At 46.5% G+C, this 27,629-nt stretch overlaps 2 protein-coding genes across 5 annotated transcripts in view; both read left to right on the top strand.

The window, feature by feature from the left end:
- The window catches only part of LOC132836603 (reticulon-1-A-like), a 22,605-nt gene extending 15,690 nt beyond the window's left edge, over window positions 1-6,915 (top strand). The window contains exons 4-8 of one of the 3 annotated variants that reach the window (XM_060855995.1): window positions 60-129; window positions 1,633-1,679; window positions 2,021-2,079; window positions 2,498-2,552; window positions 6,605-6,915. In XM_060855995.1, the coding sequence (XP_060711978.1) occupies window positions 60-129; window positions 1,633-1,679; window positions 2,021-2,079; window positions 2,498-2,540 (219 nt within the window). In that variant the 3' untranslated portion in view covers window positions 2,541-2,552; window positions 6,605-6,915. Of the gene's footprint in view, window positions 1-59; window positions 130-1,632; window positions 1,680-2,020; window positions 2,080-2,497 lie in introns of all 3 variants that reach the window. The other 2 variants (XM_060855994.1, XM_060855993.1) reach the window with 2 other exon arrangements.
- Window positions 6,916-7,913: 998 nt separating this feature from the next.
- The window catches only part of capn12 (calpain 12), a 43,952-nt gene continuing 24,236 nt past the window's right edge, over window positions 7,914-27,629 (top strand). For both annotated transcript variants that reach the window (XM_060856127.1, XM_060856126.1), the window contains exons 1-9: window positions 7,914-8,250; window positions 10,110-10,179; window positions 12,013-12,131; window positions 12,805-12,938; window positions 21,575-21,746; window positions 23,855-23,938; window positions 24,404-24,489; window positions 25,311-25,388; window positions 25,906-26,060. In XM_060856127.1, the coding sequence (XP_060712110.1) occupies window positions 8,002-8,250; window positions 10,110-10,179; window positions 12,013-12,131; window positions 12,805-12,938; window positions 21,575-21,746; window positions 23,855-23,938; window positions 24,404-24,489; window positions 25,311-25,388; window positions 25,906-26,060 (1,147 nt within the window). In that variant the 5' untranslated portion in view covers window positions 7,914-8,001. The remainder of the gene's footprint in view (window positions 8,251-10,109; window positions 10,180-12,012; window positions 12,132-12,804; window positions 12,939-21,574; window positions 21,747-23,854; window positions 23,939-24,403; window positions 24,490-25,310; window positions 25,389-25,905; window positions 26,061-27,629) is intronic.

The following is a 27,629-nucleotide window of genomic DNA, read 5'->3' as shown; positions in this document are numbered from 1 at the left end:
TCTCACTGTGGGAAAGATTTGTTGCTGAGTTTGTGTGTGTCTCTCTTTCTCTTTTCCAGTTCGGAGTGCTGCTGTGGCTACTGACATACGTCGGGGCCATATTGAATGGCCTGACCCTCACTATTCTGGGTAAGGAGTAGGGCGCGCCTCTCAAAGTTACTCAATCTACACAGCCAACTTCCAGGGGGGACATTCCAGCTCCCCCGGGAGAATTCCCTCCTGTCTGGGAGAGGCCTGGAGGTTCTGTAAGGATTCTCCCCATGATCACATCTGCAGAGTTTTGGACAAACAATGTGAACTGGGCAGCAGAATTCCTGGGGTGGTTAGATTGGGGGGCTGGGGGTGAGGAGGATGACTGACTAAAACATGCTCAGTGACAGACACAGGATCTGGTTGAAACTGGATCAGTCTGGTTGAAACTGGATCATGGAGCAGGAAGAGCTCAGAAGCTATCCTTCCCTCTGCTGGGTAAATTGACCTCAGGTAAGGTGAAGCTGAACATGATTTAATTAGTGAAGTGGTTCAGATAGAATTTCACACTTTTGTTCCTCTTAATGCTTTGCATTTCAACAAGGGCTTTTGCATCGATTTCGCTGACTTTGTGCAGTGACTTGTTAAGGAATGCACCGTCTGAAGCAGACCCAATAGGAACCGAAGGGAACCAGCTTCAACCAGATGCTGTGTCTCTCACTGAGCGAGTTTCAGGCAACCCCCAGGAATTCTGCTGCCCAGTTCACATTGTCAAAGTTGTTTGTCCAAGACTCTACAAATAGGGAGATTCGTTACAGAACCTTTGGGCCTCTCCCAGATTCGAGGGAATTCTCCCAGCAAAGCGACAGGGGGAGCTAGAATGTCCTCTGAAAGTAGCCTTTATAGGTTTAGTAACTTTGACAAGATAAACGCTTGAAGTGGAAAAGTATTGTCGAACTGTCAGTAAAAGAGCAAAATAAGAAGGGACTGGGACCAATTGGAGAGCTCTTTCAAAGAGCTAGCATGGGGTCAATGCACCAAATGGCCTCTGTCTGTGTAGTGAGATGATAGACCTGTATAATTGATGAGGTAAAAACAATGACTGCAGATGCTGGAAACCAGATTCTGGATCAGTGGTGCTGGAAGAGCACAGCAGTTCAGGCAGCATCCAAAGTGCAGCGAACTCGATGTTTCGGGCAAAAGCCCTTCATCAGGATGACCAGGGGGATGAAAAATTATCAAGGATATGCAGAAATGTAGAGTTGAGGTTAAACTCAGATCAGCCACAATCTTATTGAACGGTGGAACAGACTCAATGGGCCGATTGGCCTGCACTTGTCCTCATGTTTGTATTTATAGCTCCTCTCAGTAATGGTGACCACGTTAAAGGTCACTGATTATCATTTTTAACAACCCAACTGGTTCACTAACATCCCTTAGGGTTGGAAATTAGCCACCCTTACCAAGGCGTGACTCCATACCCATTGCATTGGGTCAGGACTGCCCCCTGAAATGGCTGATCAAACCGAGTTCATTCAATGGCGAGTTGGGATGGGTAACAAATGCCAGCCTTGTCGGTGATGCCCACATTCTGCGGCTGAATAAAGTTTTTTTTAAAAAAAACACTGCGCATGCCCTGATGTTGTTTTCTCTTGTTTTCAGTGACAGTTGCTATCTTCATTGTTCCTTTGGTGTATCGGAAACACAAGGTATGTATTGGAGCTACCTCCTCCAGCTCAGCATCCTGCCCTTTACCAGGCGTGTATAACCCACAAAGACTGACATGTAGCAGGAGGCAGAGATTGGCCTTAGTGCCATTAGGGCAACCATCGAATTGCTGATTCCTTCCAATATCCCCTTGCTAGGCAGTATGTGCCTGTGTTTGCATGTCTGTCTGTCTCTGTATTTGTACGTCTGTGTGTGTGTGTGTGTGTGTGTGTGTGTAAGTGATCTGTGCTGCATAAGGAGCTTTGGCTGGGTGATAAGAATGGCTTCCCCTATCTCACTAACTTTCGTGACTTCTACTGATTCTCCTGTTTCTCTCCATCAGGTTCACATCAACCAGTACCTGGGGCTGGTGACAGGACAGATCAAGGAATTCACAGCAAAGTACACTTCTCTTTACTGGTTTCCGCGAATGTTCCCCACTATCCACTTATCCCACTCGCCTCCCCACTTAACCCCTCCTCCACTGGCCTCCTTCCCCACTCACCCCCTCTCCTATTGCCTGTCCTCACCTCCCTCCCTTTTTGACCCCCTTCTCCGCTGACCTCCCCCCACAGACCCCTCACCCACAGACTAACCCACCCACTGACTGGCCCTCTCTCACTGACCCTCTCTCCTCCTGACCGTTCTTTTCCCCCCACTGACCCATCTCCACTGTCCAAGAGACAAACGTGTCCGTTCCCAAACCCCAGCCCCAGACGTTTTCTTGGCTGATTCCACGCTGCTGTCGGAAGCAGCGTTTTGTTTTTAACCAGAGGAATCTCCATCTCTCTTCAGTCGGTCTCTCTTTCTCTCTTTCCAGAATCCAGGCTAAGCTCCCAGGATCCAAACCCAAAGCCGAATGAGTGGACCCAAAGGTGAACCTGTAGCCACTGAGCGAACTCCCGGACCCAACAATGCAATTAATCTTTACAATCGAGAGTCTTAACCGCCCACAAATCAGAGCACAGGGATCGAACTTTTTTTTTTAAAAGGCTGCATTTGCCCCTTGGCCCAAGGCTCAAGGGACTCCCCTACAGATTATTTTATCTTTTAATGCAGGGCATGCTTCCAGCCCCGCCTACTGGCCTGTTCACAACAGCAATACCTCATGGGAACCTGGATGAAGGTGGGAACACAGTTTTATGGATGAATAAGATCAGAATTTAGACTGAGGGGCCTTTGGGTCTGGAAGAGGGTGAAGGATGGGTATTGTAAGGAGGCCAGGGCTTGTGAGTGAAGGGGCCTGAGAGTTCAGAGAGGGAATTACAGGGTGGAGGGATTAGATGAGGGCAGAGACAGTTGTCGTCGACAAAACAAAAGAACTAGGACCTCTGCCATTTGATATAACTGTAGCTTATTTTCTACCTCAGCTCCACTTTCCCACCTGCCTCCCACCTCCCTCATTCTAAAAGATGCCTTATTTATATCAGATATTACAGCATCCTTAACCCACTGCAGTAGAGTGTTAGGTGACATCTTTAGATAGAGAGTGGTTAGAGTATAAAGTCATAGGATGAGGGGCTCATACAGAAAGGGTTGAGGGTGTAGAGGTGAAAATCCTTCCTCACAATCACTGAGTCACCAAACCTGGAAATATCATTTACAACCAGCGGTTTTGAAAGATTGAAGATTTACACCGAACCCCTCGTTCTGAAAATTTCTGATCCCTTTTATTTCTTTGATGGCAGTGGAGCGTCAGTGGCAAGATCAGCATCTGTGGCTCATCCCAGCTATGACGGTGACAGCTGCTGTGGGGTCTGGAGTCACATGTAGGCCAGACCAGGTAAGGATGGGCAGATTTCCTTCACTAAAGGGACATGAGTGAACTGGATGGATTTTCACAACCATCAATAATTGTTCACTTAGGATAAGCTTTCATTTGGGCTTCAATCCCCACCCCCAGACCCTTATTAGATTACTTACAGTGTGGAAACAGGCCCTTCGGCCCAACAAGTCCACACCGACCCGCCGAAGCGCAACCCCACCCATTCCCCTACATTTACCCCTTTACCTAACACTACGGGCAATTTAGCATGGCCAATTCACCTAACCTGCACATCTTTGGATTGTGGGAGGAAACCGGAGCACCCAGAGGAAACCCACGCAGACACGGGGAGAATGTGCAAACTTCACACAGTCAGTCGCCTGAGTCGGGAATTGAACCCGGATCCCTATGTGCCTCTGGATCGCTAGCCCAGGGACGGTCCCGCTATGCTGGTCTCTCCCCTCCCCCCCTGCCCCCGCCCCCGCCCCCGCCAAGAGATTCATACATGTCTGCATGTCTGATGTCTTGTTGACTTAGCTGTTTTTCAAGTTTGAGCATGTGGATGAGTCTACACAGATGCTGATGCTCAACTTCCATCAAAGAAATAAAAGGGATCAGAAATTTTCAGAGCGAGGGGTTCTGTGTAAATCTTGAATCTTTCAAACCACTGGTTGTAAATGATATTTCCAGGTGTGGTGACTCAGTGATGGGCTGGAAACACCAGTCCTCAAAATGCAACAACTGTGAGAGTGGGTGAAAAAGCATGTAGGTATTTTTTTAATGGTGCTCATCACATATGAACTTAAACATCAAAAGGTATGATATATTAAAAATACTACAGCTGCATGCAATTCCCAATAATCTTTGTTCCTATTATTTAATTGTGGAATCCATGTTTAAAAGCCTATGTAAACAATGTGTTACTCTGTATTAGCATCCTTCCTCCAATGGTGTCCCTGCAGCTCTGGCAGAAGGTCGGGCTTATAACAGGGGAGAGGTCCCAGCTGGGTGGCAGCACCAAGGCTGGAGACAGTGGGCAGACTGTCCATTATATACCCTGACAATGACATCCAGCAATCAGCCCAGAGCGTGGCAGGGCCAGATCATCCCTGTCTCCTGTTGTGCTGCCACCTACTGGTAAATATCATGCTCAACAATATCCCTGAAAAACACAAGAGATGGGAATTATAATGGAAATATATCAGAAATGACTTTACAGGGGGGAATCGAGTTACACTCCACAAGCTCTGGTCCTTAAAAACCCATCTATATAACATCTGAGAACATAAACTGACATTTGTACACATATTTCATAGTTAAACAGTACTTCAGTATTCTGCATTTTAAAAAACTCATTCATAGGGTGAGGGTCAAGTCAAGTGTCAACCACAACAATGTGGGCCTGGAGTCACATGTAGGCCAGACCAGGTAAGCATGGGAGTTTCCTGGCCTAAAGGATATAAGTGAGCCACAGGCATTTTTTTCCTGACCAATCAATTCACAGTCATCATTTACCTCCTAATTCCAAACTTCTATTGATTTCAAATTCCACCACCTCCCACAGCAGGATTCCCACACCAGGTCCCCCAGACTTACCAGGGGGTTTCTGGAGGCCGTCCGTTGCGTTCCCTGGTGGCTGTTTCCAGTGTGGTCAGCCCCCCCCCGGGAGGAGGTGACCATTCAGCAGAACACCTTGGTTCCCAACCTGCTCCCACCTTGACCTTAGCTTGCTGGTGTGTCCCAACGAAAGTCAGTGCAAACTCAAGGAGCAGCATCTATTTGTTTTTCAGTTGGTTACTTCATAGCTTTCTGAACCCAACAATGGGATAATTAATGTCAGGCCATAATCTCTCTCGTCGCCATTCTGTCTCCTTAATGTGAAACTGGTTTCGTCTGTTTGCAGTTTTCAAAGACTGATCTAAATAGTTCTTTTGTTGCTTTATTGTATTTCCACCCTGCGCTCTGCATGACTGAACTTTCTATTATATAACCTCTCCTGTCTTTCATTTCATCACAGACCATTTCCTTGTAGCTGGCCTTTTCCTGAACATTTCTTGTCCTGATGAAGCGTCAATTTGTCCCATTTGTACTCTGCTCTTTCAACATAATCCGAAAGGTTAAAGCAATTAAAAGATCCTTAGATAAGTACACGAATGTTTGAGGGGATATGGTCCAAACGCAGGCAGGTGCGACTAGCTGAGTTTGAGATTATGGTCGGCATGGTACTGGTTAGTCCAGTCTGTGCTGTACGACTCTATTGTAAATATACAAATTACTGAAAAAAGTCAAAAAAAAGCATTGCTCTCAGGACTTTTGGCCCTGTGTCCAGTTGCAGAATGTAACATAAAGAAAATTGACGCTTCGCAACAGGCAGGGCCAACTGAAAGAATTTTATGATAGAGTCAGGCGGAAGGCGGTGACGCAGTGATAATGCAATTGGAGAGTGGGTTCAAATTTCACCACGGAGCTGGTGGAATTTCAATCCAAATCATAAATCGGAAATTAAAAATGGTGACTATGAAACGATTGTCAATTTGTTGTCAAGCCAATCTGCTGTCCATACCTGACCTGCCTTCATGTGACTCCAGTCTCCACAGCAATTTAGTTGAGTTTTATCTGCCCTCTGAAATGCCCAAGCGAGATAATCAAAGGGCACTTAGAGATGGGTAATAAATGCTAGCTTGGCCAGTGTCGCCAGGGTGAAAGAATAAAGGGGGGGAGAAATGATCTGCTTTGGGATTTCTCTAAGACTACTCCAGCGGTCACAGTCATCCAAATGCTTTCTGTGAGCCAGTGAGTACTGACACCCAGCACAGGAGACTGGCCCTTGGACTAAACCTCAACCATGATCTGACCCTGCTGAGGTGGCTCAGTTTTAGTCATGCACTTACCTCGTTTGTGAGACTCTGCCAACCGCAGTATCTGGGCATTACTACACCGAAGTTGCTATTGGTCACTGTGTTTCTGACAGTTCACAAAGTGCAAAGTGGGCCACCATGATGCAGTGTCCCTATCTCTGGGTCAGAAGGCCCAAGTTCAAGAGGTGTGAAATAAGAATCTCTGAACAGGTTGATTAGAAAATCACTACAAGTTGCAATGTGCAGTGGGATGCCCTGCAATGGTAAAAGTTGCTACATCATTGCATTTTTTTTCTCTATTTAGGGGATACTTTCCTCTGAATAAAATTGTGGCTAACAATATCTCACAGTGGCTTAGAGGGAAGTTCAGTTTTTCTCTGATGGTTTTCAACCTCACTGTCGACAGATCCTCAACGTGTTATGTTGTGGTAATTGTGCCACTTCAGAAAAGGAGGGCAAAGAGGAACTCTACAATTTTGAAATCTCTGTCATTCTTGATCACAGTGGGATGTTGCTAGCCTGTTCACTGCTGTGCTCTAATCTTCAAGTTTGAATTTGTAAAAGAACCTATAACTGCATCTGAAACAGTGCAATAAAGGAGGCTTCCTCAGCCAACAGTGTGTGTGTGTGTGACTCTGACCTCAACACGAGTACAAGATCAGAAAATATCTTCCTGTGAAGACAGGAGGGAAAGGGAAGGAGAGAAAGAGGGATGGTATGAGAGAGTGGGAGGGAGAGAGAGAAAGGGGGGAGAGAAGGGAGGGAAGGAGAGATAAACAGACGCTGAATGAGAGGAAAGGACACAAGGAAGATGGAGGAAAAGGGGGTAGGAGAGAGGGAGTGATGAGAATGAGACAGGGAGCGGAAAAGGGAGGCATGAAGGAGACACAGAGAGGGGGTAAAGGGGGGAATGAAGGAGACACAGGGAGGGGGTAAAGGGGGGAATGAAGGAGACACAGGGAGGGGGTAAAGGGGGGAATGAAGGAGACACAGGGAGGGGGTAAAGGGGGAATGAAGGAGACACAGGGAGGGGGTAAAGGGGGGAATGAAGGAGACACAGAGAGGGGGTAAAGGGGGGAATGAAGGAGACACAGGGAGGGGGTAAAGGGAGGAATGAAGGAGACACAGGGAGGGGGTAAAGGGGGGAATGAAGGAGACACAGGGAGGGGGTAAAGGGGGGAATGAAGGAGACACAGGGAGGGGGTAAAGGGGGGAATGAAGGAGACACAGAGAGGGGGTAAAGGGGGGAATGAAGGAGACACAGGGAGGGGGTAAAGGGGGGAATGAAGGAGACACAGAGAGGGGGTAAAGGGAGGAATGAAGGAGACACAGGGAGGGGGTAAAGGGTGGGACAGAAAGTGATAAAAAGTCAGGGACTCGAAAGGGACAGGGAGAGTAGAATGGTTTGGGAGAGGAGGAGGGATTGAATGGTAAGGAGGGGTTTGAGGAGAGGGGAAAAGAGGAGGGACAGGGGAGAGGAGTGAGGGAGGGGGGGAGCAGCAGATTAGGAGGGAAGGGCGAGGAAAGGAGGGAGGAGGGAAGGAATGGAGGTTAAGGAGAGAGGGTGATAGCAGGAGGGAGGGACCGAGAGAGAGAGGGAGGGACTGGGTATTAAAGGAGGAAGAAGGGAAAGCCAGAGAGAGAGAGAGACGGGGAGCTTGTGACTTGAAGGGGTGCTCGGCTCAGGAGCAGGACAGCGCGATGGGGAACACGGACTCAGGGATGCTGGAAGACGTTGACCCCTCCCTCCTGGAGGAACCCGAGAAACCTCCCCGGGCGGACAGCGCCGGGAGCCGGGAGAACCCGGTCAAGTTCCAGGGGCAGGACTTCGAGCAGATCCGCAGCCAGTTGCTGCGGGACCGGAGACTTTTCGAAGATCCCAAATTTCCTGCAGGCGCGGGGTCCCTGGGACCAGTGAAGGAAACGGGGATCGAGTGGGTCCGAGCCAGTGTAAGATCCGGGATCAGGTCGATCACAGCGCGGTAACCTGGAGACTGGGGAAGACGGAGTGGGTTAGACTGAAGGGACAGAGAGACAGGAGTCAGTCAGAGTTCAGGGACTTTCTCAAATTACAACTTTATCCTTGTTAACTGTCCCAGACTGGGAGATTCTGCACTGCATTGTGTCAACAAAGCACCAATTACCAGCCGCCCGACAATCTCCCCACACCCGGGTCCTCTTCATATAATAATAAGGTGCCAGTATTTACAGGGAGACTCGGGAGGGGGAGTGTCAGTGTTTATAGGGAGACTGCGGGGGCAATTGTGTCAGTATTTACAGAGACCCCACAGGGAGGTTGTACTGGGGTAGGGGGAGGTGTCAGCATTTACACAGAGACCCCACAGGGAGGTTGTGCTGGGGTGGGGGGTGTGTCAGTATTTACACAGGGGCCCCACAGGGAGGTTGTGCTGGGGTGGGGGGAGGTGAGGTGGGGGTGTCAGTATTTACACAGAGACCCCATAGGGAGGTTGTGCTGGGGTGGGGGGAGGTGGGGAGTGTGTCAGTATTTACACAGAGACCCCACAGGGAGGTTGTGCTGGGTTGGGGGGTGGTGGGGGTGTGTGTCAGTATTTACACAGAGACCCCATAGGGAGGCTGTGCTGGGGTGGGGGGAGGTGTCAGTATTTACACAGAGACCCCACAGGGAGGTTGTGCTGGGTTGGGGGGTGGTGGGGGTGTGTGTCAGTATTTACACAGGGACCCCACAGGGAGGTTGTGCTGGGGTGGGGGGAGGTGGGGCGGGGTGTCAGTATTTACACAGAGACCCCATAGGGAGGCTGTGCTGGGGTGGGGGGTGTGTCAGTATTTACACAGAGACCCCACAGGGAGGTTGTGCTGGGGTGGGGGGAGGTGGGGAGGTGGGGCGGGGGTGTCAGTATTTACACAGAGACCCCATAGGGAGGTTGTGCTGGGGTGGGGGGAGGTTTGTCAGTATTTACACAGAGACCCCATAGGGAGGTTGTGCTGGGGTGGGGGGGGAGGGTGTCAGTATTTACACAGAGACCCCACAGGGAGGTTGTGCTGGGTTGGAGGGAGGTGGGGCAGGGGTGTCAGTATTTACACAGAGACCCCACAGGGAGGTTGTGCTGGGTTGGGGGGAGGTGGGGGTGTGTGTGTCAGTATTTACACAGAGACCCCATAGGGAGGTTGTGCTGGGGTGGGGGGGGAGGGTGTCAGTATTTACACAGAGACCCCACAGGGAGGTTGTGCTGGGGTGGGGGGAGGTGGGGTGGGGGTGTCAGTATTTACACAGAGACCCCATAGGGAGGCTGTGCTGGGGTGGGGGGTGTGTCAGTATTTACACAGAGACCCCACAGGGAGGTTGTGCTGGGGTGGGGGGAGGTGGGGCGGGGGTGTCAGTATTTACACAGAGACCCCATAGGGAGGTTGTGCTGGGGTGGGGGGAGGTGTGTCAGTATTTACACAGAGACCCCACAGGGAGGTTGTGCTGGGTTGGAGGGAGGTGGGGGTGTGTGTCAGTATTTACACAGAGACCCCATAGGGAGGCTGTGCTGGGTTGGGTGGGGGGGGGAGGTGGGGGTGTGTGTCAGTATTTACACGCAGTCCTTGAGGGCTGATGGTGAATGTGGGGGAATGGTGGGGTGGGAGGGGTGCGTCTTCAGTATTTCCACAGCGTCCGGGGAGGAGGCGACGATGGACGATGGGATGTGTGTCAGTATATGCTGGGGTTTAGGGAATTCTATCTGTCCTTGGAGCTAAGGAATGTGCGTTTCCATCACTGTGGAAGTCTGAAATGTGTGCAGATAGTAAAGCAAGCTTAAAAAGTTCAATGTTAATTCAAATTACAGGAACTGTTTTCAACGCCCCAGTTTTTTGTGGATTCGGTCAACCGCACGGATATTCGCCAAGGCCGGCTCGGTGAGTGTCAGTCTGTGAATCCTTCTCTGCTCCTTTAATGTTGCCAATAGCATTGAGACAGCCGGGAGTTCTGGTACATTCCTTGGGCGATATTCCTTCAATACACTCTCCAGCATGTACCTGGACGGATAAGATCACAGAATACACTGTGAAATTCAAACGTACAAGAATCATTTGATTGTCTTCCTAGTCCCAGTCCACTCGGAAAATAAACCAATTGTCAAAATGTCACTGTACTAGGACTATTTGATGGGGAAAGTGGAGAGAGAGATTTACTCTGTATCTAACCCTACGCTTTGTACCTGTTCTGGGAGTGTTTGATGGGACTGTGTGGAGAAAGCTTTACCCTGTATCGAACCCCATCCTGTCACTGTTCTGGGAGTGTTTGATGGGACTGTGTAGAGAAAGCTTTACTCTGTATCGAACCCCATCCTGTCACTGTTCTGGGAGTGTTTGATGGGCGAGGTGTAGAAAGGCTTTACTCTGTATCGAACCCCATGAAGCACCTGTTCTGAGAGTTGCCTATGTGCCAAGCTCTAGAGTTTCCCTTCCCCAAATCTCTCAACCTCACTTTCTCTATTAAGCTCCATCTTTGGTCAAACTAGATTATCTGACCTACTATCTCTAACACATGGTTTGGAGTCATGTGTTTTATAAGGCTCCATTTTATTATATTAGAAGTGCTATATAAATGAAGGTCTTTTTGTTGCATACTCCAACTGGCTCCAAATCCATGGAACTGCTGGGAGCAGCATTTCCCCTCAGAATGATGGGCATAGAGGCAGCAGTCAGTCATTATAAGAAGCTTAACCACTGAAAAGCCTTAAGGTGCTGCAGAGGGGAGACACTGAGAAAATGGTTCCCTTAGCAAAGAAATCTAGAACTATGGGGTCACATACGCAGGATAAGGGACTGGATATTTGGAAGGGTACCAGCAGCAACGGGATACCACAACCTACAGGCTCCCTCCACTCACCATCCTGACTTGGAAATACATTGCTGTTCTTTCAAAATCCTGGAACACCCTCTTTAAAGGCACCGAATGTCCCTAAAAATCCTCCAACTCACTCCCTCCCTCACCCTCATCATCTTTTCCTCAACTGTTTCCAAAGCAAGTATGTCCCTCTCAGTGTAGGGTGTGCAGAACTGTACTGTATGGTCTTGGTGAAGTCTCACCAATGCCCAGTTGCGTGGCACAATTGTTTCTTGGTACATTTTAGCCCAAGCCTGAATATAGTCCAGATCTTTTCGCATATGAACATCGACTGCTTCAAAGTTGTCAATAGCGCAGAACATTGTTCAATCACCAGTGAACTCTTTTTCTTAAATTAATTCACAGGATGTGGGCGTCACTAGTCAGGCTAATATTTATTATCCATCCCTAATTGTCCAGAGGGCAGTTAAGTGCCAGCCACATTGCTGTGGTCTGGAGTCACACATAGGCCAGGTAAAGACAACAGCTCCCTTCCCATTAGTGACCAGATGGGTTTCTCTGACATTGGTTTCATAGCTGTTATTAACCTCCTAATTCCAGAAATTCATGAATTCCAATTCCACCATCTGCCATGGCAGGATTCAAACCCAGACAATAGTGATAATAAACACTATGTCATCACTTCCCTGCATATAATATGTTTCCATTTTAAGGTCAGGAGTGGGGATGTTCTCTCACTCAAAATCTGTCTTAATTTCTCTTACTTTTCTCTCTCACATGAACTTTATTCCCCCCCTCTCTCTCATTCCTTCTCTTGCTTTGCCATTTTCTCTCTCACTCACTCACTGTCTTAATCTCTCTCACTTTCCCCTCTCAATCAAACTCTCTCCTCTTTACAGGTGATTGCTGGTTCCTGGCAGCTATGTCCTCACTGACCCTCGATGAGAAGCTCTTCACTTACACAATTCCCACTGACCAGAGTTTTCAGCAGCTGTATGCTGGGATCTTCCACTTCCGGGTACGGAACTGGGATCAACCCCATCAGATGGAGGCACTGGAGCTAGAAAAGTGTGCGGCGTGAGTGTGTGAGAACATCTGTGTATAAGTGAGTTTCTGTTTGTGAGAGTGTGCCTGTGTTTGCCTGTGTGTTTATGAGTGTGTTGGTGTGTGTGTGTCTGTCTGTTCATGAGGAATGACGGTTTGATTCAATCCCGAGGGGGTCCTGGGGGCATGTGTCAGCCAGACAGTTAAGGACGGCAGATTACCCTTCCCCAAAATGGCATTCGTGAATCAGATGGGTGTTTACTACAGTTGATGGTGGTTGTCATGGTTATCATCACCCAGTCTAGATTCTAATTGCAGATTTCTTAATTAACTTTAAATTCTGCCAGCAGCTGGGGTAGGATTCGAATACTTGACCCTGGAGCAATACTCATGCTAAGATCGCTCATCCACTAACATCATGGCCACTGCACCAGCATTGTGTCACGATGGGTAAAATTCAACCCCAACTCCCTGCTGAGGAATGGCTGATTGAGTGAGGATGTTGCACTTCCCATGGAGACGGGCCTTTGGGAGGGGAACAGATGCAAACAGGCTGGGGCTGGGGATGATGGGGGGGAGGGGGGGGGGTGCATTTAGTATATAAAACTGGTCCTTTTGTCTATGTTTAAATCTGCCTGTTCTCCAAGTTCTGGCAGTACGGAAAATGGGTGGAGGTCGTAGTGGATGATCAACTCCCAGTGAAGAACCGGAGGCTAATCTTCACCTCATCGTCCTCGCGGAATGAACTCTGGAGTGCCCTTCTAGAGAAGGCCTATGCCAAGTAAGGACCCGACCTTCTCCCGCATCAAACACTGTTTGCTGTGGATCCATCAAAGGGAGAAATCTCGAGATTAATTTTACTGACTAGTTATCAATGCCAACATTCCAGGGAAGTTTTATATTCCAGGTGGTCCTGGAATAGCATGTTTTCTATATCAGGCAAACACTGTAAAGTTCTCATGATACTGAATTGATAAGGACACAGTGGGGCTAGACATAGAGTAAAGCTCTCTCAACTCTTTTAAACTGCAAGTAAAGCTACATCTACACTTGCCCCATCAAAGTCCCACAATAGAAACAACGTGTGGTTAGATACAGAGTAAAGCTTCCTTCACCCTTCTAAACTCAAAGTCAATTTAAAATAAAGCTTCCTCTACACTGTCCCCATCAAACACTCACGTCAAGCACAACATGGAGTTAGATACAGAGTCTCCTTCCTATAGGAAAGATGTTGTGAAACTTGAAAGGGTTCAGAAAAGATTTACAAGGATGTTGCCAGGGTTGGAGGATCTGAGCTATAGGGAGAGGCTGAACAGGCTGGGGCTGTTTTCCCTGGAGCGTCAGAGGCTGAGGGGTGACCTTATAGAGGTTTACAAAATCATGAGGGGCATGGACAGGGTAAATAGGCAAAGTCTTTTCCCTGGGGTCGAGGAGTCCAGAACTCGAGGGCATAAGTTTAGGGTGAGAGGGGAAAGATATAAAAGACACCTACTGGGCAACTTTTTCACTCAGAGGGTGGTACGTGTACGGAATGAGCTGCCAGAGGATGTGGCGGAGGCTGGTACAATTGCAACATTTAAGAGGCATTTGGATGGGTATATGAATAGGAAGGGTTTGGAGGGACATGGGCCGGGTGCTGGCAAGTGGGACTAGATTGGGTTGGGATATCTAGTCGGCATTGACTGGTTGGACTGAAGGGTCTGTTTCCATGCTGTACATCTCTATGACTCTATACTGTCCCCATCAGACACTCCTAGACTTAGATACAGGGTAAAACTAGTAAAACTACCTCTACACTGTCACCATCAAACACTCCCAGGATAGAGACAGCACATGTTTACATAGGGAGTGATAGTCCCTCAACTCCTTTAAACCAAAAGTAAAGCTCTATTCTTTTAAAACTGAAAGTAACCTCTCTTGACTGTCCCCATCCAACACTCCCAGGCCAGATACAACACAGGATTAAATGCAGAGTAAAGCTCTCTCTGCAGTATCCCCATCAAATATTTCAAGATGGCATATGGGGTTGCAGTCATACAGTGACCATGAGGAGTAATCAGTGATAATGCAGTAAAAGTGTCAGGACCTTCTTGAGGGAGGGAGTGTGTCCTTGTCAGTGCAGACTAACATCTCTCAAATTAAACTGAGTTTACCATTTTGAATTTTATTGTCAATTAACTACCAATAAGCTGTAAGTGATTGGCACAGTGAGTGGAGTTCGGTTGTAATTGCAGGCCATTGAATAGAGAGAGACTCAATGGGCAACAGCATCCCCATCATTACTTCTATGTTGCTCTATCCAGAGAGGAAAGACTGAGGAGACTTGGGCCCATTTTCACTGGAGTTTAGAAGAATGAGAGGTGATTTTTCACCTTGAAAATTTCAAAATCCCCCCAGGATTTCACACCTTCTCACTCATTCATTCTTCCCTTCTGTGTCACTCTCACCCCCTCACTCATCCCCTTCTACCCACCCTCTCTTTCCCTCCCTCACTCACCCTCTTTCACCCACTCTTCCCCACTCACTCACCCATTCTTCCCCCCCTCACCCAATCTCTTTTAACCTCACATGCACTCTCTCCTACCCACTCATTTTCCCCCCCTCTCAGCTCTCCACATTCACTGCATGCAGAGATCTGGTGACGTGGAGGGAAAGGGAGCTGGAAACAAAATTTGGAAAAGGGTGATTGAATATTTTTTAAAAAGGAAGTGAGGAGCAGGCTTAAATTCCATTCTGTCCAAAAATATATTTTTTTCATAAAATCAGGAACAAAAACATCACATGAGCATTTTGATTTGGATGTTGTAGGATTTGCCAGCAATTTCAACAAGGACAATTGGACAACAGACTACATATCAAACAAATACATTCCATGATCATTACCCAATCTGCCTGAGGCCAAAACAGTTCAAATTGGAAAGGCAGAGAGTTCTCTAAACAACACATTTCACTCAAAGATGCCTCAATGCTTCTTAATTTATGTCATTTAACCTTTGTGATCAAAGCACACAGCACAAGAGGGATTGAAGTTCCCAGCCTCCCCAGTATGCTAGAGGGGCTGAAAGGCCTTTCCAATCGAACAAATGGCATCAAATACCCTGCTTCTGCTCACATTTACCTCTGAGAAGCAGACACTGACAGCTTTACCTGAACACCACAGAAACCAGAGTAACTAGTTTGATTTGTAACTCCTTCCCTGGGGGCACAAGTTTTGCGATGAAACCAAGCAAAAAACTGTTCAGAAATGCAACACAATAGACTTCTGTGTTACACACGATCACATGGCAGGGGGATTTGCTGAATGTTATTATCTGGAATGAGCTGCTGAATGTGGGGATGGATTGCAAAATTCCATGCAATTTGATCGAGATTTCAAAAGGAAAACATTTGATATGCACACAGAGGGTGGTGCATGTATGGAATGAGCTGACAGAGGAAGTGGTGGAGACTGGTACAATACAACATTTAAAAGGCATCAGGATGAGACTATGAATAGGAAGGGTTTAGAGGGATATGGGCCAGGTGCTGGCAAATGGGACTAGATTAGATCAGGATAACTAGTTGACATGGACAAGTTGAACCGAAGGGTCTGTTTCTACGCTGTACATCTCTATGACTGTTGAGGTAAGCCCAGGAGTGTGATGGGAAATTGGACAGCTTTCGACTGACCAGGTAGTCCAAGTTGCCATGACATTGTGCACTTTTTCACCCATACGTTGTAGTTGGTCTTTCTGAAACTATGACTTTTACAGTTTGATTTACTGCATGGACCTCTGTTAGTGGGTAATCCAAGATGGAGGATGGGAAACATTTGTATCTGTAACAGCTGCTCCATTTTGAGGTATTTTAGGCCTATCAGGTGATTTCCTCAAATGACAGTTTTATATGCTGTTGCAACTGTTTTGGAACTTTGGAAAAAAAAAAGTCAAACCGGCACTTTTAAAAGGGAGAACCATTGACAAAGGATGTGGTCTGTAAGTGCGAGAGAGAAAGAAACCCATACTGCTAACTGACACAGCAGTGAGTCTGAGCAGTTACTGCCTTTGCTGTTTGAATTCATGTATCGCTGGACATCAGAGTATGTCTAGGAAAATTTAACAAACAGTACAATTCACAACAGATCTTGGAGGAACCTATTTGGAAGAGGTCACAGCACAGAAACAGATAAGTAAATAGTTTTAAGTACAGCCTTGCTGTAAATCCACAATAGTGAGTAGAGTGAGTTCTTTCCTGATTATATGTTTTTATTAGGATCTGTCTCTTGATTAAATTTTAAAAATATAAGCTATAAGTATTAAGTTAGCCTGGAATAGTGTTTTGTAGAGCAATAAGATGATGCTATTTTCTGGGTCTGTAGATTGAAAGGAGCAAAATGGCCTTTGGTAAAGTGATATGCTCTTGTTGGATGTGGGAGTTTCGAGAGAGTTTACGGGTTACTGAGGATTATATCTGCAATAACTGTCATTGGTTGCGAATCCTGTCACATCGAATGGATCAGTTGGAGCAACAGTTAGAGGCAATGAGAAATTTACAAGAGCAAGGGAGTGTGATGGATGGCAGGTATAGGAAGGGAGAAAAGCCAAAGATACAGTCAGGTGGAAGGGTTAACTCACGGAAAGCTAGGAGAGGTAGGCAGGTAGTACGGGAGTCTTCAGTGGCTATCCCCATTTCAAATAAGTATGCTGTTTCAGAAAATATAGGTGATGATGGACTCTCAGTGGAATGTAGCATGAACAGCCAAGTTTCTGGTAACAAGACAGGCTCTAATGTAATGTGGGGTACATTGGGTTCCAAGAGATCGATTGTGTTAGGGGACTCTCTAGACAGAGGCACAGACAGACGTTTTTGCGACCAGCAGTAAAAAATTAGAATAGTGTGTTGCCTCCCTGGTACAAAGATCAAGGATGTCTCAGAGAGGGTGCAGAATGTTCTCAAGGGGAGAGGGACCAGCAGGAGGTCATTGTACACATTGGTACCAACAACATAGGAAGGGAAAAGAATGAGATTCTGAAGGGAGAATATAGAAAATTAGGCAGGAATTTAAAAAGGAAGTCCTCAAGGTAGTAATGTCTGTTTTACTCTTGGTGCTAGAGTTAGTGAGGATAGGAATAGGATAGAGCAGATGAAGGCGTGGCTGAGGAGCTGTGTATAGGAGAAGGATTCACATTTTTGGATCATTGGAATCTCCTCTGGGGTAGTAGTGACCTGTACAAGAAGGATGGATCGAACCTGAATTGGAAGGAGACTAATAAACTGGAAGGGATATTTGCTAGAGCTGCTTGAGAGCATTTAAACAAGGAAGGGGGCTGGGACCCAGAGAGATAGTGAGGAAAGAGATCAAGCTGAGACTGGTACAGTTGAGAAAAGAAGTGAGACAAACACTAAGGGCAGGCAGGGACATAGCAGAGAACAAGGTAGGACTGATAAATTAAACTGCATTCATTTCAATGTAAGAGGGCTAACAGGGAAGGCAGATGAACTCAGTGCATGATTAGGAACATGGGACTGGGATATCATAGCAATTACAGACACGTGGCTCAGGGATGGACAGGACTGGCAGCATCTAGATTAGAGTGGTGCTGGAAAAGCACAGCAGGCTCTAATCTGGACTCTGGTTTCCAGCATCTGCAGTCCTTGCTTTTACTTAGGACTGGCAGCTTAATGATCCAGATACAAATGCTATTGAAAGGATAGAAAGGGAGGCAAGAGAGAAAGGGTAGTGACATTTTTGATAAGGGATAGCAATACAGCTGTACTTACGGAGGATATTCCCAGAAATACATCCAGGGAAGTTATTTGGGTGCAACTGAGAAATAAGAAAGGCATGATCACATTATTGGGACTGTATTATAGTCAGTGGGAAATTGTGAAACAAATTTGTAAGGGGATTTCCGTTATCTGTAAGAAAAATAGAGAAGTTATGATAGGGGATTTTATCTTTCCAAACATAGACTGGGACTGCCATAGTGTTAAGGGTTTAGATGGAGAGGAATTTGTTAAATGTGTACAAGAAAATATTCTGATTCAGTATGTGGATGTACCTACTACAGAACGTGCAAAACTTGATCTACTCTTGGGAACTAAGGCAGGGCAGGTGACCGAAATGTCACTGAGGGAGCACTTTGGGGCCAGCGACCATAATTCTATTAGATTTAAGATAGTGATGGAAAAGGATAGACCAGATCTAAGAGTTAAGGAAGGCTAATTTTGACAGTATTAGGCAAGAACTTTCAAAAGCTGATTGGGGCAGATATTCGCAGGTAAAGGGACGGCTGGAAAATGGGAAGCCTTCGGAAATGAGATAACGAAAGTCCAGAGACAGTATATTCCTGCTGGGGTGAAAGGAAAGGCTGGTAAGTGTAGGGAATGCTGGATGACTAGATAAATTGAAGGTTTGGTTAAAATAGAAGGAAGCATATTTCGGGTATAAACAGGATAGATCGAGTCAATCCTTATAAGAGTATAAATGCAGTAGGAGTATACTTAAGGGGGAAATCAGGAGAGCAAAAGGGAGACATGAGATAGCTTTGGCAAATAGGGGGTTAGGGAGAATCCAAAGGGTTTTTACAATTAATAAAGGACAAAAGGGTAACTCGGGAGCGAATAGGGCCCCTCAAAGATCAACAAGTCAGCCTTTGTGTGGAGCCACAGGAGATGGAGTATTTTGCATCAGGGATGATGTAGAAAGTGGGGAAATGGAGGGTGACATCTTGAAAAATGTCCATATTGAGGAGGAAATGCTGGATGTCTTGAAACGCATAAAGGCAGATAAATCCCCAGGATCTGATCAAGTGAAAACTGGAACTCTGTGGCAAGCTGGGGAAGTGATTGCTGGGCCCCTTGCTGAGGTATTTGTATCATCGATATTCACAAGTGAAGTGCCAGAAGACTGGAAGTTGGCTAATGTGGTATCATTATTTAAGAAAGGTGGTAGGGATAAGCCAGGGAACTACAGACCAGTGAGCCTGACATTGGTGGTGGAGAAGTTGTTGGAGGGAATCCTGAGGGACAGGATTTACCCATATGTGGAAAGGCAAGGACTGATTAGGGATAGTCAACATGGCTTTGTACGCGTGAAATCACGTCTCACGAACTTAATTGAGTTTTTTGAAAAAGTAACAAAGATAATTGATGAGGGCAGAGTGGTGGATATATCTAAAAGGCATTCGACAAGGTTCCCCATGGGAGACTGGTTAGCAAGGTAGATCTCATGGAATAAAGGGAGAGCTAGCCATTTGGATGAGAACTGGCTCAAAGGTAGAAGGCAGAGAGGATGGTGATGGAGGGTTATTTTTTGGACTGGAGGCCTGTGACCAGTGATGTGCCACAAGGATCGGTGCTGGGTCCATTACTTTTCGTCATTTATGTAAATGATTTGGATATGAACACAGGAGGTATAGTTACTAAATTTGCAGATGACACCAAAATTGGAGGTGTAGTGGACAGTGAAGAAGGTACCTCTTGATCAGATGGGCCAATGGGCTGACAAGTGACAGATGGAGTTTAATTTAGGTAAATGCGAGGTGATAGAATTTTGGGAAAGCAAATCAGAGCAGGACTTATACGCTTAATGGTAAGGTCCTGGGGAATGTTGCTGAACAAAGAGACCTTCGAGTGCAAGTTCATAGCTCCTTGAAACTAGAGTCACAGTTAGATAGGATAGCGATGAATGCATTTCGTATGCTTTCCTTTATCGGTCAGAGTATTGAGTGCAGGAGTTGGGATGTCATGTTGCAGCTGTACAGGATGTTGGTTAGGCCACTTTTGGAATATTGCATGCAGTTCTGGTCTCCTTCCTATTGGAATGATATTGTGAAACTTGAAAGGGTTCTGAAAAGATTTACAAGCATGTTGCCAGGATTGGAGGATTTGAGCTATAGGGAGAGGCTGAACAGGTTGGGGCTGTTTTCCCTGGAGCGTCAGAGGCTGAGGGGTGACCTTATAGAGGTTTATAAAATCATGAGGGACATGGATAGGATAAATAGACAAAGTCTTTTCCCTGAGATGGGGGATCCCAGAATGAGAGGGCATAGGTTTAGGGTGAGAGGGGAAAGATATAAAAGGGACCTAAGGGGCAATTTTTTAAAGCAGAGGCTGATATGTGTAAGTAATGACCTGCCAGAAGTAGTGGTGGAGGCTAGTATAATTGCAACATTTAGAAGACTAGAAAAAAGTGAGGATTGCAGATGCTGGCGATCAGAGTCGAGTGTGTGGAGGAGAAAAAGCACAGCAGGTCAGGCAGCATCCAAGGAGCAGAAGAATCAAGGTCTTGGGCATTAGCCCTTCATCAGGAATTTCCTGATGAAGAGCTAATGCCTGAAATGTCAACTCCCCTGCTCTTCAGAAGCTGCATGAACCTGCTGTGCTTTTCCACCTTCACACTCTCGACAACATTTAAAAGGCACCTGGATGGGTATCTGATTAGGAAGGGTTTAGAGGGATATGGGCCAAGTGCTGGTAAATGGGACTAGATTAGACTGGAGTACCTGGTCGGCATGGACTCGTTGGGCTGAAGGGTCTGTTTCCATGCTGTACATCTCTATGACCTAAATGGATCAGTATGGTTGAGAATCCAGTGTGGGCTGCAGTTGTGTCCAGTGCCACCACTAGGTGGAACATCATGTGCTAACATAATCAGAACATTGGTTTAAAACTCCATAACAAGGACCAAGGACCTGCTGTGATGTGGTGGTAATGTCCATAGCCCTTAACCGGGAGGTCTGGATTAGCGTCCCACCTGCTGCAGAGGTGTATAATAATACCTTTGAATAGGTTGACCAAGGGAAGCTTCAAGGAAAGCACACTTGTTAGCCAACAATGTGCTCATGTTTGGAATTCTGTAAGGATCATTTAACCTGTATTTTAGCAAATCCTACATAGTTTATGGCCATTCAATTAACCAGCGTTGATCTACCTGAGGGGACAGCTCTGTTTGTCCTGCCTTTACTCAATTTCCACACTCCTTTCAATTTTCTCACAGTGCTGTACTTAGCGGTGTTGAAATCAGTCGCACCTTATTTCATAGTGATTTATTCTGCAATCACTAGCTAGTGCCTGTTCAGTTAAGACATTTTTTAAGAGAGCCACGAAGTCAACTGCCTGCAGCAGGTAGAGATCACCTGACTTCAGTAGTGTCAGTCCCTGATATACCCCACACCCTTCACTGTAACTCTGATATAGCCCACAGTCCTCACTGTAACTCTGATATAGCTCACAACCCTAACCAGAACACTCCAATATAGCCAGCACACCTCACTGTAACACTCTGATATCCCCCACATCCCTGCACCCGTCAGGGTAATAGTGTTATATCCCACTCCCCTCAGTGTAACACTCACATGCAACTTTTAAGATCTAAAGTGTCAACAAAGACAATTATTTCGATATGATGGTGACATTCTGGTCTTGCCCCTGTAGGCTGTATGGTTCCTATTCCAGTTTAGTCAGTGGCAATGTGTCAGAGGCAATGGAAGACTTCACCGGAGGAATTGCTGTCTCTTTGAAATTGAGCTCTGTAACCCCAGATGAGCTGTGGATGTCGATTAAGCGAGCTTTCACCAAGCAGTCACTAGCATCCTGCAGCATCGAGGTAATACCAACACTGTGCTGTTGCTCTCTCACTCCCAATGGGAGGCTCCAATATGGTGTTGCTGAGCAACTCCAGGCCTCAATGACCAGTCTGATGGGAAACTGTTGATTCACTGGATCTTTTCAGGAGATCATGGGGCTTTAACTCTCTGTCGCTGTCCACTGCCCCTCTCACTGGGTTGTAGCTACTGAGGTCAAGGGGAGGTGGTGGCTCAGAGTGCAACAGTTGGGGAATCGGGAGAGAGGGTTATACATAGAAAACGGCAGCTGTGGAGGCTATTCAGCCATTCAAACCTATTTCAGCTATTCATTGTGATCATGGCTGATCATCTGCCTCAGTCCACGGTTCCCACTTTCTCCCTATACCCTTTCATCCCTTCAGCCAGAAGAAACATATCTAACATTTTCTTGGTCTCATCTGCCTTTCTGTGGCAGAGGATTCCATAGTCCTAAACATCTTTAGACAGTGACTTCTGGTTCTGGAGTGTTGGAGAGAGGGAAATTGGTGGAGTAGATTATAGCTTATAGAAAGGGATAGACTCGGTAAAGGTAGGTGGGTAGGCATGGGGATTTTAGTGGAAAGGGTTACTGGGGACTTGGGGTCACACAGGAGACAGAGGGCTTGAAGAGAAATGGATGTTGGGTGTCTAGAAGACAAAGGCACACAGAGAGAGAGAAGGAGAAAGAAAGAGAGAGAGTGTGGAACTGAAGGGGATTGGGGTAGTGGTGAATGAGGAAGGTTTGGGTAGAGAGGGAATCTAAAGGAGGATTGGAGGAAGAGGAGAATGGAGACAGATTCCGAGGAAGTGCTGGGCAGAGTGGGAACTTGAAAAGGGTGGGGTAGAGGGGGTTTGGGAAAAAGGAGTTTGGCATCTGATTGAGAAAGAGGAACTGGGCAGCACGGTGGCTCAGTGGTTAGCACTGTTGCCTCACAGTGCCAGGGACCTGGGTTCAATTGTCGCCTTGGGTAACTGTCTGTGTGGAGTTTGCACATTGTCCCCGTGTCTCCATGGGTTTCCTCCGGATGCACTGGTTTCCTCCCACAGTCCAAAGATGTGCAGGTTAGGTGAATTGGCCATGTTAAAAATTGCCCATAGTGTTCAGGAATGTGTAGGTTAGGTGTATTAGTCAGAGGTAATGTAGAGCAGTAGGGAAATGGGTCTGGGTGGGTTGCTCTTCGGAGGGTTAGCGTGGACTTGTTGGGGCAAATTCACACTGTAGAGATTCTATCTTATTCTGTATAACTGAGGGTGGGTTTGAGGGAAGACAGGATTGGGTGTTTTAGGAGGGAGAGGCTCTGAGGGAGGATATGGGGAAGAGAGGAACCCTGAGGGAATGTTAAAGAGAGGGGGGAAAATGGGGTTTTGGACAGAGAGGGACTCTAAGGGAGAATCAGGGGAAAAGAGGCGCTTTGAGAGGATTGAGCAGAGTGGGGTCCTGAGGGAGAGCTAGGCGAAGAGGGAATTTGGTGTTTGAGGAGAGAGAGGAACCCTGATGGAGACTTCTATGGAGATGCGAATGGGGATTTTGGAGAGAGGGGCTCTGGGGAAAGGTTAGGAGAGAGGGGAATGATGGTTTTGGGAAAAGAGAGGCTCTGAGGAAGGATTAGAGGGAGTTGGAGTAGAGGAAGGGTTGAGGAGACAGGGAGTCTGGCAGAAGGAGCTGAGACATCACCAAAGAGAGATATCAGGGTATGGAGGCTTGAACCTGGAGGGACACCTGGGAAATCAATTTTAGAAATTTGCTCCAGTTGTTTTGTGGGACTCATATTTGGGTCACAACCATTTTCAATCAGGGGACTGGTGGTTACTGATCTGTCCACACCTTCCCATTGAGGCTGGTGATACGGGAACCTCAGGTTGTTCTCATTCCCAAGAATTCTGCAAATAACCCTCTCCTCTGGGTTAGCCAACACGTGGCCTAACCATGAGGGCAGGAGATCCCAAGATCAGGCAAGGTGACCAATTGGATCATTCATAACCCCGTCAAGACATTGTAGGATTAACCATCCTGAGCTGCATGATTACTGTCAGGATCTGGGAGTAGGATCTCGGAGTTTGTTGCTGATTCCAAACCCGTTGTGACAGTGACCTTCTGGGTTTATCCTAGGCTGCCAACCAGGAGGATGTAGAGAAGGACCATGGCCTGGGTCTAATGAAGGCACATGCGTACGCAATCACAGGTGCAGACACGGTGAGTACATCCTCGCTCCTCACTGTTTTGTCAACTCCTCTGACATCAGAGCTCCACTCGTTATTGTCTGTTGGGCGTGTCTGAATTTAATTTTTGCCTAGGTCCTGCCTCCCTGAAACACATCCAATATTCAGCCTCACTTTCCTCTTTGATACTCTTTCTGAATCTCACCTCATTGACGAAGTGCATGGTCTCTGTGATCTCACTGGATCTCAAAGTACCTGGACCTGTTCCTCGTGCTTGCAGAGGGCAGGCCCTTACATATTAATATTTATAGAGGCATTCAAGAGGGCACTGGATGATTAGTTGAATAGAAATAGAAACATTTCTATTCAACTAATGTGATGAGGAAAAGGCAGGAGGCAGGAGGTATTCGAACCAAGCCTAATAGCCTCCTTCTGTGTTATAATAGTTCTGTAGTCCTTGTTCTACCACTGACCCTCATCCACTTGTTTCCATCACTAGGTGAAGTATGATGGCTCCTCAATAAGACTCTTCCGTCTGCGCAATCCTTGGGGTCGCAAGGAGTACAATGGTCCATGGAGTGACAGGTAGGAGGGAGTTCTCTCCCAAAGGTTTCACACACTGCATGAGACAGGTTAGCTATGGCCACTGTAGGCACAGGACCAGAACAGAGACAAACAGAATCTGAGAATTATCAACACTAGCCGAATGATGGTTACCTGCTCCCAAAATCATTTCCGTGGTTATCCGAACCAGATCCCATTGCCAGTGCTATAGTTTTGTGAAGGTTGGATCAGGATCAGCCAGACTTCAAGGATAAGACTCCTTAAGGGCCTAGTTTCTCCAACCAGCAGGGGATCTTGTGCTCCATATTGGTTTAGCCATTTCCTTCTTGGGTGCAGGAGCAACCATAACAGTCCAGAAACTACACATCGTCTCCTCAACATTTTCCGCCCCCATTCACTATCCCATCAAACGTTCCCAGGACAGTGATAGCACAGGTTTGGAAACAGATGAAGGAACAGTACAGGGTTAGATAGAAAATAAAGGTCCCACTACTCTTCTAAACTGCAAGCAAAGCCCAGTCCATACCATCTACATCAAACGCTCAGAAGGGCAGGGAGAACACACAAGGCCAATTACAGACTAAAACTCCCTCAATGTTGTTCCCATTAAACACTCCCAGGACAGGTATTGTCTTTGTGCCTTACTCTGTCAATAAGGAAACATGATTTTGCCACTCATCCTGCAAGTTCTTTCTCAAGAACCCCACCTTATTTCTCACCTGGATTTGGATTTTATGACGTGTTTCAATTTAAACCTTTCAAGATCATAGACAGTGAAGGACCTCAGGCTCATTATTCTGGATTTCCCCCAATATCTGTTGTTCTCGTTCCTGTTTTTGCAGATCCCAGTTGTGGAATGCAGTTAGTGAGAATGAGAAGGCCAAACTGCAGTTGATGATTAAGGAAGATGGGGAATTCTGGTAAGTACTTCACTCTGACTTGCACTGAAAGCACTTTGCTGTAAATCAGAATGGGGGCAACAATGGTCATCAATCAAATATGGCTCCATTTGATTTCCCTGTTGCATTCTCCATGACTAAATTCCAAGTAATCAGAACCTTCCTGGCAACCAATCAGCATCCTTTCCTCAGCACTATAAATTGTTATTCCCTTTCAAATGTGGCATTCTTGTAATTCTGTCCTGATCAGCGAGAGGTGAAAAGTTTCAACAGCCCATGTCTTTGTCTAACATTAAGCAAGAAAGATGACTTCAGCTTTAGCACTGAGATTGTTGTTAATTAATGGGGTTTGGATGGGTTCTGACACTAATTGTTTCCTTGGTTTTTAAAGGAGAACTCTCACTGCCAATAGGGATTTTGCACCACTGCTGGGTACAAGGTGCAGAATAAAGGGAGAATGCAGGAGCCACTTGGTTAGCTTTTATGACCTTTTGCCTTGTGTCTTACCACATTGCCACTACCATCCCCTCTTATACAGGATGCCAGCCAAAATTCTTGCTGAGAACTTCACCCAGATTGAGCTGTGTAATCTGCAACCCCTCTGCCTACACAGCACTGACTGTCTCTGGACCATTACTTCTCACGAGGGGAAGTGGATGGCAGGAATTAGTGCTGGCGGATGCACTAATGAAGGTGAGAGTAGTATTGTCAGAAGCCAGTGTGTCCATTGCCTCCTTAGCCCTGACCTCCCTTACTGACTGGTACTAAATTCTTACAGGCTCCGAAATTCTGGAAAAGAGGCAATTCCCAGGGTGGTGGGCACCAAGGTCAACAAAGCCAAGGGCAGATAAACGAGTATTATTTCAACTGACATGCATCGATTCTCAAGACGTACAGTTCCAAAGTTCCTTATTTCCACAGCGATGTGGTTGACTCTTAAACTTCGAGAGGCGGGAGGGAATGTTGTGGAGAGTTAGGAGTCAGCCCTGGACTGTCTGTTACTAGCTCCCTGACAAACTGGATCCTGGGCCATGTTCACATACTGTGTGGTAGAGCCTAATTTCCAAGAACAGTAGTTAAGACATTGTTGTGGTTCTGTTCGCCGAGCTGGGAGTTTGTGTTGCAAACGTTTCGTCCCCTTTCTAGGTTTGCAACACAAACTCCCAGCTCGGCGAACAGAACCACAACAACGAGCACCCGAGCTACAAATCTTCTCCCAAACTTTTGAGTAGTTAAGACAGGTCTGTGCGTGTTACGATGCAACAGCAATTTGGGTGACGGAGGAGAAGGGAATGGGGCTGTTCACAATGTTCCTGACAGCACAAGAGTAAATAATTTCCAGTTTCACGATCACTTCTTCAAAATCCAAATTATGTAATGGCTGTAGGACAGACAGAGACTGTTCGGTGCATTATATCTACAGCATTTGGTCAATTCCCTTCCTGATATTCTCTAAGGTTTTCCTCGGTAACCCTGCACATTCTTCCTTTTCTGATAAAGACCCAGTTTACATTTTGAAAGCCTCACCTGAACCTGCCTCCCCCACACACTCAGGCAGCACATTCTGCCACCTTCAATAAATTGTGTACATTATGCTCAGGTCCCACTGCTCCTGCACTCCCTTTAGTATCATATCCTTTTATTTATGTTGTCTCTCTTCTGACTGCCTTGCAATTCTCTACACTGAATTTAATCTGCCTCTTAATCATCCATTCCAGCAAGCTGTCTGTGCAATATTCTTTGAGCAAGTTGTGGCCTGTACTCAATTGTGAACACTTTTTTTTCTCAAATGGTATTTTAGAGGAAATTAAATCTCTCTGCAATCAAACCCTGTTGCAGTGAAATGGCGCCCATGTGTGATTAAGAGACTAACTCTAAATAAAAGTCTTGTGCAATAGTTACACAAACACGCACGTTTCTCACATTCAGAATTCACTGGAAATAGTGGGGTGTTGGTAATGTTACTGGATTAGGAAGCCAGCAGCCCAGGTTAATACTTTGTTGATGTAGGTTCAATTCATTTAAACTCAAAAAGTAAATCTGGAGCTTTAAAGCTAACCTCATACCATAACCACAAACATTGATTATTTGTAGGAACCCATTTGGTTCACTCAAGATTTTCAGGGAAAGAAATCTGGCCTACGTGTAACTCCTGATTCACAGCAATGTGGTTGACTTTGCAATGGCCGAGCAAGACAAACAGGCAAAAGTGAGGACTGCAGATGCTGGAAATCAGAGTCTAGATTAGAATGGTGCTGGAAA

The sequence above is a fragment of the Hemiscyllium ocellatum genome, chromosome 47, assembly GCF_020745735.1.
Source record: "Hemiscyllium ocellatum isolate sHemOce1 chromosome 47, sHemOce1.pat.X.cur, whole genome shotgun sequence".
Taxonomy (NCBI): Eukaryota; Metazoa; Chordata; class Chondrichthyes; order Orectolobiformes; family Hemiscylliidae; genus Hemiscyllium; species Hemiscyllium ocellatum.
Note: the sequence above shows the minus strand (reverse complement) of the source record. Positions and strands in the feature narration are given on the sequence as shown.